General features: G+C 40.8%; 5 protein-coding genes across 7 annotated transcripts in view; all 5 read left to right on the forward strand.

Annotated features, from left to right (window-relative positions):
* LOC116008347 (histidine--tRNA ligase, cytoplasmic) overlaps positions 1 to 756 on the forward strand; it is a 7066-nt gene extending 6310 nt beyond the window's left edge. Inside the window, exon 7 of one of the 2 annotated variants that reach the window (XM_031248678.1) lies at positions 27 to 150. In XM_031248678.1, the coding sequence (XP_031104538.1) occupies positions 27 to 99 (73 nt within the window). In that variant the 3' untranslated portion in view covers positions 100 to 150. Of the gene's footprint in view, positions 1 to 26; positions 151 to 229 lie in introns of those variants that run through there. The other variant, XM_031248677.1, reaches the window with a different exon arrangement.
* A 117-nt stretch (positions 757 to 873) lies between these two features.
* LOC116008373 (pollen receptor-like kinase 1) lies at positions 874 to 3848 on the forward strand. Its single transcript, XM_031248680.1, has 3 exons — positions 874 to 1890; positions 1981 to 2700; positions 3042 to 3848. The coding sequence occupies exons 1-3, from the start codon at positions 1071 to 1073 to the stop codon at positions 3635 to 3637; spliced, it is 2136 nt and encodes a 711-aa protein (XP_031104540.1). The 5' UTR covers positions 874 to 1070; the 3' UTR covers positions 3638 to 3848.
* A 446-nt stretch (positions 3849 to 4294) lies between these two features.
* On the forward strand, positions 4295 to 7962 carry LOC116010517 (transcription termination factor MTERF4, chloroplastic). Its single transcript, XM_031249959.1, has 7 exons — positions 4295 to 5039; positions 5461 to 5598; positions 5782 to 6027; positions 6339 to 6452; positions 6678 to 6860; positions 7224 to 7441; positions 7554 to 7962. Exons 1-7 carry the CDS (start codon positions 4383 to 4385, stop codon positions 7888 to 7890), a joined length of 1893 nt encoding a protein of 630 aa, XP_031105819.1. The 5' UTR covers positions 4295 to 4382; the 3' UTR covers positions 7891 to 7962.
* Positions 7963 to 8043: 81 nt separating this feature from the next.
* Positions 8044 to 10660, forward strand: LOC116010518. Of its 2 annotated transcripts, none has more exons than XM_031249961.1 (4): positions 8044 to 8187; positions 8263 to 8363; positions 8467 to 8973; positions 9999 to 10660. In XM_031249961.1, exons 1-3 carry the CDS (start codon positions 8102 to 8104, stop codon positions 8958 to 8960), a joined length of 681 nt encoding a protein of 226 aa, XP_031105821.1. In that variant the 5' UTR covers positions 8044 to 8101; the 3' UTR covers positions 8961 to 8973; positions 9999 to 10660. The 2 variants fall into 2 exon arrangements, with proteins under 2 accessions (XP_031105821.1, XP_031105820.1); XM_031249960.1 differs by lacking the exon at positions 9999 to 10660 and adding an exon at positions 9115 to 9201.
* On the forward strand, positions 9044 to 9857 carry LOC116010519. The gene has a single exon (XM_031249962.1). It carries the CDS (start codon positions 9225 to 9227, stop codon positions 9669 to 9671), a length of 447 nt encoding a protein of 148 aa, XP_031105822.1. The 5' UTR covers positions 9044 to 9224; the 3' UTR covers positions 9672 to 9857.
* Positions 10661 to 11055: the final 395 nt, after the last annotated feature.

Below are 11055 nucleotides of genomic sequence, written 5' to 3' on the forward strand. Positions count from 1 at the left end.
CTTTGTTGGAATCCCCCCCCCCCCCCCCCCCCCCTTCACTTTCTCCTTTCTCCAACAAAAAGAGGAAGAGAAAGAACCAAAACCCCTTTTTTGTTTTAAAATAAAATATGCTATTTTTACATCTTGAGCTTAGTTGCATAGTGTGAGAGTATTTGCTTTTGAGATATGTTAGAAATCATATTTCTGAACTCCTATAGGAACAGTTTACTCATTTTACATCAATTTTCAGGTCCGGGCAAGCAAAACTCAAGTTCTTGTTAGCATTCTGGGTGATGACCTTAATTTAGCATCTGAAATAGCCAGTGAACTGTGGGATGCAAAACTGAAAGCCGAGTTCCTGGTGAACAAAAGGGTGACAAAGCACTTTGATCGAGCCAAAGAGGCAAAGATTCCTTGGATAGTAATCGTTGGCGAGCGTGAACTCAGTGAAGGAATTGTTAAACTAAAGGATGTCAGCGCAGCTAAAGAATACCCAGTCCCTAGAAATAATCTCGTAGAGGAGCTTCGCAACCGGCTTAACGACACTAAATGTTAGGTTTGGAGTAGATTTTGAGTTTGCACGTACTCAATTTTAAGTTAAGGTCTTCACTCACTCATATCTTGTTAATTTCATATCCTTCTCCAGTTCTCCTATATGAAAGAAAAAGGAAACAAATTATTATTCTTTTTTCCCTGGATTCATGTGTGTAGTATCTCTCATTTTTGTCAGGATGTTGGGATATTGTATTAAAAAAATTACCTTATTGTTCATAACTATAAACTATAGTGTTTGCCTGTTTGGTGATGTGTGCTGCATAGATTTTGCTAAGTGAGGTGGACTATAACCATTTTTTGTGTTTTATTTCACTCTGAAGCCCTTAGAAACAGGGGAATACACAAAAGAAAACACGGAAGTGGAGAAAGAAGTGGGAAAAAAACTAGCTCCTCCCTTGGACAAAAACTACCTTTCTTTTAGGGAAAAAAAAAGAAAAATGTGGTAAAAAACAGATAACAACGTAGAATCAAATGCTGACAAAATCTTGGGTCAAAACATCCCTTCCATCTTTCCCCCGTCGTAGTGGTTGTTGTAGATGATGATGATGGGCGTGCAGCAAGCCACCGGACCTGCGGTTGTCAACCCAGGCAACCGGTGGCTAAGAGTGGCTGCTCCGCTAATAATGTCATCCATCTTCCCGTCCTCATCATCGTCATCACGCCCCCTCTTGTTCATCTTCATTGGAATGTTATTGCTTTTGTCACATGTATGCGCTGCCGCGCCATCATCATTAGGCACCAACCGAGATTCACCGGTTGACAGCTCGGCCGAAGCCCTCATTAGCTTCAAAAACTCCCTCGTTGCTGGCCCCAATGGCATTACGGCAGCCCGGGCCCTGGCCTCTTGGGATCCCTCCACCAGCCCCTGCTCTGGCAACAACGAGAACTGGCGTGGTGTGCTTTGTTATAATGGAGACATTTGGGGTCTGCAGCTTGAGAATCTCAACCTCTCCGGCGACATTGACGTTGATTCTCTTACTCCCCTCCGTTTCCTGCGCACTCTGAGCTTCATGAACAACGCCTTCGAGGGTCTAATGCCTGACTGGAGAAAGCTCGGTGCTCTCAAGTCTCTCTTCCTATCCAACAACCATTTCTCCGGCGAGATCCCCGACAACGCTTTCTCCAGTATGACTTCTTTGAAGAAAGTCTATTTATCCAATAATAACTTCATCGGAAATATTCCTCTTTCTCTGGCAATCACCCCTAGGCTCCTGGAACTCAGGCTGGAGAACAATCACTTCACCGGAACCATTCCGGACTTCCACCCTGGTCTCAGGTTGTTCAACGTCTCCAACAATCAGCTCGAAGGTCGAGTCCCCCCCAGTCTATCTCTTATGGATCCATCCATTTTTTCTGGTATTTTTCAATCTTCTACCTACTTCAATTTCAATTCCTTCCATACATTCACTCTACGTGCGTCGCTGAGTTTACCCTAATTGAGTGCAGGGAACAAGGATCTATGTGGAAAGCCTCTGGACACTCCTTGCAACCCGAAAAGCACTCCACCCGCCCCGACTCCTCACCCGACCTATCCCGGGGGTTCGAATGGCGGCAGTAGTAACAATCCAGCGGAATCATATTTTGAAAATAACACACTGCTGCTGATAGTAATTTGCTGCTTGGCCTTTGTTGTGTTCCTTTTGGTGATTATAATTTTACTTTACAATTTCCGAAGCCAAGGCAGAGGAGGAGTCGATCCAGGCTATTCGCCCTACAATGATCACCCCGACAATTTCACCGCCGTGACAACCTCTCCGGAAATGGTGCTTCCGGTCGTCCCCTCCGCCTACACCACTAACCCTACTATTGCCCCTCCCAAAGCCGGCGGAGGAGCAACGCCGGGCGTAGGGAAGTTGACGTTTGTGAAAGGCGACAGGTTGATGTTCGATCTGCAGGACCTGCTGAAAGCGTCTGCGGAAGTGTTGGGAAGTGGGAACTTGGGATCCTCGTACAAGGCGCTCATGATGGACGGGCAGGCCGTGGTTGTGAAGAGGTTTAAGCATATGAATCACGTCGGGAGAGAAGACTTCCATGAACACATGAGACGGTTGGGCAGGCTTGAACACCCCAACTTGCTCCCTCTCGTTGCTTATTATTACAGAAAAGAAGAGAAGCTCTTGGTGGTTGATCATATCCCCAATGGCAGCTTGGCTAGCCACCTTTATGGTAAATCTTCAATCTTAAATTTGCATACAATGATCCACCTTCATCTCTTGATATTCACTCCTCTAGCTCGTGTCTATCTGAAGGTATGCTTCTCATTAAGAGTTAAACTTGAAATCTTGTAGTTACCCAGTAACCAAACTGGCTTGGCTAGTCACCTACAATATGCTATTGCCACTGGAGCAACTCCAGCCAAATTCGTCAAACAATTAATTTAGTAATCACAAAATTTCAAGTTACAGGATCAGTCTGTTGATCCAGGACATACCTTCGAGTCCGAGAAAATAACATATTTCATTTGCATATAATTGCCAACTCCAATAACCTTGCATGTATACATACAGGCAATGATTCAAGGCTTGATTGGCGAACGCGGTTGAAGATCATCAAAGGAGTGGCGAAGGGGCTAGCCTACCTTCAGACCGAGCTACCTAGCCTAGTGACTTACCACGGCCACCTCAAGTCTTCAAATGTGCTTCTCGATAAGTCATTCAATCCCATCATGATGGACTACACACTCGGGCCGGTGGTAAACCTCGATCAGCTCCCCAACGTTCTGATCGCCTACAAATGCCCTGAATACGCACTGCAGGGCCGCACCACCAGGAAAACCGACGTGTGGACCCTGGGAATATTGATCCTAGAGACGCTAACCGGCAGGTTCCCCGCCAACTACCTGATGCAGTGCCCGGGATACGGCTCCGAGCTAGCGAGCTGGATAGAGTGTATAGCCGCGGGGCTAGAGGTGAGCGGCCACGCCGGCGGTCAATCCGACACCATTTTCGACAAAGAGATGGGGGATACGCAAGCCAGCCGCGGAGAGATGCAGAAAATGCTTAAGATTGGGTTGGCTTGCTGCCAAGAAGATTTGGGCAAGAGGTGGGAATTAAAGGAGGTCTTGGAAGAACTAAAAAAAATCAAAGAGCAGGATGACGACTAAAACTCTAAAAGGTTGCTAACTATATTCAATATTTTAGGCAAAAACTTGTGTGAGATCGGGTCTCTGTGAGACGAGTCAGATATTTGATTAGTGATGTTAAATATCTGACCCGTCTCACTCAAGTGTACCCTTTTATATGTTTATATCAACTATTGTATCGATATTTGTACTTTTATGTATATATCAAGCGGATGCAGCTCTTTACTTTACACCCTCAATTACACCATTCGCCTCCTTATATGAATGCGATTTTGAAGAGAATGCTCAAAACTAATCAATCTAACAACAATTAATAACTTTAGGTGTAACCTTAAAAAACCACATTTCATAATTTATATTTTTCACTGAAATTCCAAATAACTTCGTTAATTAAATCCGACACATAAAATAGAATGGAAAAAGTAATACGAGTTTGGTTATTGTCAATGTCCTATTGATGGTCTTCTGTTTTACCTATTACAAACTAATGAATTGTTACTCAGGAAGAGTAGAATTACTCTCATTGCATACCTTCAATAGTTATTTACGAATTTTTTGTTAAAAAAACCCAACTCATTTCAAAATTCGTCAAAAAAATATTGGGAAGTTTATTTTTATTTTTATTTTTGTAACGCTTAAATATCTTGCTGTTTTCACGCGAAATGGGGAACTACAGAACAAGCGGGAACTTGCAGAGTTGCAGCTGAGGGGAGTGCAGAATTAGTTTTGATTGGTGAGATATCGCCGCCGTCGCCGTCGCCGCAGAATGCCATGGAATTGGCTTCCCAATCGCATATCCACCTCTTCCTCCTCCCTACTAAACCTAACTACTCACTCTCATCACCTCATCTTCGCTGCCGTACCAACTACTGGTGAAATATCTTTCCATCGCTCGCCTTCCTGCTATTTTGATTCAATTTTCACCATCTCTTTTTCTCTGAACAAGAGAGCCTATCCTCATACTTATCGTCTCCGGCGGAATTTGAAATTTGCTCCGTTGGTGCCGCGGTGCTCCTCGTCTGTTTCAAATGGGGAAGGTAAAGGAGAAGAGGAAGTAAAAATTGGTGAAGCAAGGGATGCGCTTTGCGATTATCTTCAACAACTTGGGGTTTCCACGGAGGAAGCCATGGAGATCGTTCTAGCTGCTCCCAACTACCTGCGGATGCTGATTGACAGTGTGCAAGACCTCGACGAACTCTCCTTGTGGAATTCATGGACCAACTCTGCCGCCGCAGTTCCTCACTCACAGCTAACGCCGCCTCCACCTCCGTCTTTTAGGACTAAGGTCTACGAAATGGCTCAACAGAAAGGTGATAAGGGTATGCTTCCCTACTTAGAGAGCACTGGCCTCACTCTCTCTTCTGCAACTCACCTTGCTCGCTATCTCTCCTCTTCCCACACACTTCCTGACCTCATTCGCAAGGTATTACCGTCAGAACATCGGCTTTTTTTTTTGTGCATCCATTTATTGTCTGTATTATGGTCATGAGATTACTGAATTATAAGTAGCTTATGGCCTTTCACCCTGCCTGTTTAATTGTTTAGTTACAGATGGATTCTCAATCTGTACATTTAATTTTCCCAAGAGTTTTTGCTCGTTCTATCTTGATAATTTGTAATTGAGTTGGTTGTAATTTCAGCTTATGATATCACAAATTTTTCATTTGGAGAGGGGTGAGTTTCCCCCCACATTCTGTGTAGGTTATGTGAATTTGTAATAAACAATTGTAATTCAATTTGGAAATAACCTTCTGTGTGTGTGTGTAACAAAGGCTTCTGGATTTTCATCAATTATATTTTCCATAATTTTGAGCAGTTTGCTAATTTTTTTTATTTGATTATAGGTTAAATATTTGAAGGAAGTATTATTTTCTCACAGTGATGATGAAAGAAGTACTGGCAAAAGTGCCCAGCGAATGATGACGCATCTATCTATTTCTATTGATGAAGATGTGCAACAAACCTTGTCATTCTTTGAGAAGGTGAGTATGCCTTCTTGCTATTATGATCATTTAGCTTTATTATCTCCTACTCATCCACCTAAATTCTCATTTTATCAGTTTCAGACTTTCTGTGATAATTTTAAGTCATACCTAGATCTTTCTTTCAGTGTTATAATGATTTTTAGAAATACCTAAGAATTTATTCTTATATGCTTTACACAGATCCAAGCAAGGCGTGGAGGTCTAGAGTTGCTAGGCTCCAAAGATGGTTCTTTCCGATATCTTATTGAATCATTTCCACGCCTTTTATTGCTGCCCTTGGAGACTAAAATGAAGCCCATCCTGGAATTCCTTGAGGAAATTGGAATTGCCCATGGATTCAAGAGACAAATTCTACTACTCTTTCCGCCAATTATTTTCTATGATGTTGAAGAGGACATAAGACCAAGATTACACTCTTTTCTTAAAGTATGGCTTTCTTCGTAGGATTAAGCAATATGTTTTTGTTTCATATTTGCAATTCTATCTAATTCCCAAAGTTTATATTATTACATTTAATGGAGTATTTAGAAAGGCGAAAAACTTAAATTAACTTTGTCTTGTAATTGGTTCATTAAAACTAAAAGGTCTTTGCCCCAACTATAAACCTAAGAGAATTCTCTGTCTCTGTCTGTCTCTTAAATGGTTGTTTTACATTGCATGTCAGATATTATATGATTATTGGGTTAACCAAAAGGTATTGCTCCTAGTGAATGAACATTTTCTGAAATGTCTTCCAGGTTGGTGCAACTGACAAAGATTTTGGCAAGATGTTACTCAAGTATCCATGGATTCTTTCTGCAAGCATTCTGCAAAACTATGAGAGGATCCTAGATTTCTTCAATAGGGAGAAGGTACTAGATTCTTGAATTACCATTTACAACCATTGTCCTTTTATCAAAGCTCTAAAGTATGTTGTACTCCGTACATTATTATTCTTCTGCACTTTCACTTTGTAATTTATTACAATATGAAAATCAGTCTTGCACATTCCCCATATTTTCCTTCCTGATCTAGTTTACAGGCCAATTTTTCTATTTGCTTTTCTTTTGTTTTACTGGAGCACTTTCTCCTAGCAGGTACCCAATGCTAGTGTAGCCCGTGCAATTAAAAGATGGCCACTACTTTTAGGTTGTTCAGTTGACAAGCTGAAGTTGATGCTTGAACAATTTCAAGACTTGGGCATCATAAACAAGAAGTTGGGTAAGGTTATTGCTACAAGTCCTCAGCTATTGGTGCAGAAACCTCAGGACTTCCTCAAGGTAAGGGACATATTTAAAAGCAACCAAGCAAGTAAATCAATAAAATTAGTTTAGACACTTGTAGCATCTGTAAATCAATCTTCCATTGCAATAATGTGCTGATTACGATTCCTTCCTACCACATAGTTTTCCCTGTGCTAACATATACACACTATAGCTCCAGTACCCCACCTTTAAGATATACCAAAGTCCTTGACATTGATGTATAGGATAGAATGGGGAATAGTTATCTTTTGCAACTTTGATATCTTTTAATTATGTTTGTTTGATAAGTCTTTGTTTACTTGCAATTGTTTAACTTGGCTTTTCTCTTTCATGTCTAAGGTTCTTGATCTTGATAAAAAATTTCACTTCCATATCCAGGTGGTTTGCTTCCTTAAAGATTTGGAAGTTGATGAGGATACCATTGGTAGAATACTTGTTCGCTGCCCTGAACTCTTTGCTTCAAGCATTGAGAAAACTCTTGAGAGAAAGCTTGGTTTCCTAAATGATATCGGAGTTTCTAGGCATCATTTCCCCAGGGTTATCAGGAAATATCCTGAGTTCTTAGTATGCGATGTCGATGAAGCTTTACTTCCAAGGTAAAGATCTTTACTTGTGTGCTGCATGTGGCAATGGGAGATTGGGAGTGGCAGTTATTTGCCTAGATTTGATACGAAATCAAAATTGTTTACTTTATCGCAATTTGGACAGGATAAAGTATTTGATGCATGCTGGGATTTCAAAGCGGGACGTATCATTCATGGTCCGTAGATTTTCACCATTACTCGGGTACAGCATTGAAGAAGTTTTGAGGCCGAAGCTTGAATTCCTACAGAACACAATGGGAAAGTCGATAAACGAAGTGGTGGATTATCCAAGATACTTCAGCTACTCGTTAGAGAAGAAGATAAAACCCAGATATTGGGTGCTCAGGCGTAGAAATGTAGATTGTAAATTGAAAGATATGCTAGGCAAAAACGACGAGGAGTTCGCAGCAGAGTTTATGGGAGTGGAAAGGATACTTGTTCCCCTTCCCCCTTCACACTAGCTCTTGCTCGCTCTCTGCAATACTTGTAATAATTTCTAATGATTAATGATTAGTTTGTTACTTTTTGGGCCATATTTCCTTTCCTAGGCCCACTAACACTGCCATCATCCCTCCCTGAGACATAACCGCTCAAAACCGATGCCTGGGCTTGACGACTGTGGCTCTGTTTCTGTCTCTCTTCACCCATTCTTCCTTTTGTTGCAGAGATAATATGGGCGACGTTCTGAGCAAGGCCGCTGATGGTTTCGGAAATGCCTTGGCTGCTCCCTTAAAGGCTATGCTGGGAGGATCATGCGAGTATGTATTTTTCCTTTGAAAATAATCTCATCTTTTTTCTTTAACCATAAATTCCTAATTGAATGAGTTTCGCAGGGAAGTTTGTTCCGGAGTATGGGATATTACTTGTTTCATAACTCATCTCTGTGTCTCCGATTTGATGAGGCTGTTCATGATTCTGGTTCTCTGCTACATAAGTAATACTCCGTAATAGTTACCGGTGATTTTTTCGATTTCTTAATCCAATTACTGTGTTTAATTTGCTGGAGTTGAAAACTGATGACGATTCTCCATGTCCAGCTTTGCTGTTCTTCTACCTCTTTTTCAAATTGGGGATATGCCAATGCGTAGGAAAATCTGTCTGCAAAATGTATTGTTCCGCGTGCAAGGCCTACTGGTCTGCACTGGGGTGCATGACATGTTTCTTCTGGCATAAACTAACCAACGTTAAGCGCGTTAACCGCCGCCGACGGCGACGGCGCCACTTCCCCGACGTCGAGACCAGTGAAAGTTCCACCAGCGGAGGCGGCTCTGATAGAGATGCAAGCGTCTCTAGAAAGAGAAAGGTGATTACGAAGGAAATGGATAGTAGTCGTCATCATAATCATCACAGCCGCCACCGCCACCGCCACCATCATCATAGGATGAATGGAAGACAATTTGGTGTTGAGGTTAAGAGTAGACGTCTGAAATTAAAGAAATTGAGACATCATCGTCATCGTCATCATCCACGGAAGAACACCGTTGCTCTTGGGACAGAGACTGCATCCTTCAAAAGGAGACGACTCGTGTAACTTTCTCCGTATGGTAATTTTTTTAAAATTAAAATATCATTTGTAAATTAATTCATCTAATTTTTAATTAATTACCGTAGATAAACTCTATTTTTTTTTTAATTTCCAAATTTAATATTCCGTAACATTTTTGCTTTGCCCTATTTATAAATAGAGGAGGTTAAATCTTAAAATGGAGCCTTCAAAACCTTATCCTTTGTTCTTCACTGTAAAACCCTCCGTCAGGGTTTTTCATTCTATCCAAACAAAAGTCTGTACATTCAAATGGAGCGTCCGAAGTTCGGGAATTCAACGGCGGCGGCAGAGAGCAACGCCGGCGGCGGCCAAGGGAATGATAAGAAGAAGAGGATTAAAAAAATGCCGGGGCCGAAGGAGATGATATCTCACTACGAGTCCCAGGGTATGGGCACCGAAGAGGCTTCCCTAAAGGTGATTGAGGATCTCCAGAAGGTTCTGTTCAGGATGGCCGTAACTTCCAGAGAAAATGGAGGCGCCACCGGTTCCGCTGCCGGCACTACTTCGAGAAAGCTGGAGTCGATAAACTCGAGGTTGATCAGCCTGGACATGAAAATGGACTCCAAGCCTAGCTATCCTCAAACCCTAGCTATTGGGGTCGCTTCTGGCGCACTTGTTCAGCTCTTCCCCCATGTCGCCGGTGCTGCTGTTAACGTTTGGAATGCCGTTCGCTCTGCTACTAAATCTAATCCTTGAGTTTCAGTTTTTGGTTTAAATTGTGATGATGAGCAATTATTTGTCTCTATATTAGTTTTGATTTGTTCTGAGTATGCATTCACTTCTAATCTTTCTTTCTTCGGTAGTTTGGAGTGAAAATTCCCCTAGTGAGCTGAAGTTCTTTGATCATAAAAGGAAAAGATAATTAAAATTTATTCTAGATCCTCTCTCTCTCTGCTTTTAGAAGTTAACTTTGGCTGTGGGTTTTGCTGCCTAGAGATGCATATGATTTTATGATTGCATCTCATTGCAAACAGTACTCGAGCATATGATCAACCTGCTTATGTGTTTTAAGAGTATTTGCAGGCTTGCAGCTGGAGCAGTGCTCTGTAATGTAAATCATACCAAATACTCTCCAAGCATTCACTGCTTTTGGATTTCAAAGGTATGTTTTTATGGTGTTGTCTTGAAAGTTGAAATTATATTAAGATTGTTAAGCACTTGTTAATTTGGGCTGTTCAACTGCTTCTGACAAATCAATACTGACTGTTTGAACTGAAATCTTATGGTGGTAATGATGGGCACTCCAATAGCTTGATCTGACTAGTTTTAAGAACAAGTAGATTTTTACTTGGCGATATCACAATGATGCCATTTAGTTTATTAAATTCAGAAAACAAGGAATGCCTATATTCTGTCCCAGAAATGCATAAGGATTATAGATGTGCATGACATGATCTTGGTTTGTGACCATCACAAATCACAATGATGGCATTTAAGGTGTGTTTGGTTCACCTAATGTTAGATTATCTTAATAAATGTTTGCTTGCTGTGAATGTTAAATTGTTAGGTATGTTAGATTTTGTGTTTGGATAAAATTGAGGTATGTAATATAAAGTATAAACCTATTTGATTCGTAAGGAGGGGAAAGTTTACACTTTACACATTACCTCCATAAAATATTAAAAGATTATTTTATTTCTTTTGTGTGTTCGCTTTTTTTTGTTTTGTTTTTTTTTTAGAGTTCGTGTAAATAAGAAGAATTTGACAATATACATACTAATTTATGTAATTGTTTTGTAAAGAATATATTTTACTCTAAGCCCTATAATTATTATACATGAATGTATCACATTCGGTCTTGTCGTCTAATTTTTCAGCCAACTATTATCGAAAGTGCTCTTTCCAAAAGAAGCAAATGTAGTGCTCCTTTTGAAAGGGTACTTTTTGGTAATAGTTGGTTGAGAAATTGAACGGCAGGCTCCTTCTGGAAGAAGCAAATGCAATGGTAGAAACTTGCAACCAACTACTTTAAATAAATTTGGATTCAAAAGTGTTTTGCAAAATAGGGGTTGGATCAAGTATGAACTTACGCCCAGGTAGAACTTAAAACTTAAATTGCACCATTCAAAGTTACAAAATA

The sequence above is a fragment of the Ipomoea triloba genome, chromosome 2 (assembly GCF_003576645.1).
Source record: "Ipomoea triloba cultivar NCNSP0323 chromosome 2, ASM357664v1".
Lineage (NCBI taxonomy): Eukaryota > Viridiplantae > Streptophyta > Magnoliopsida > Solanales > Convolvulaceae > Ipomoea > Ipomoea triloba.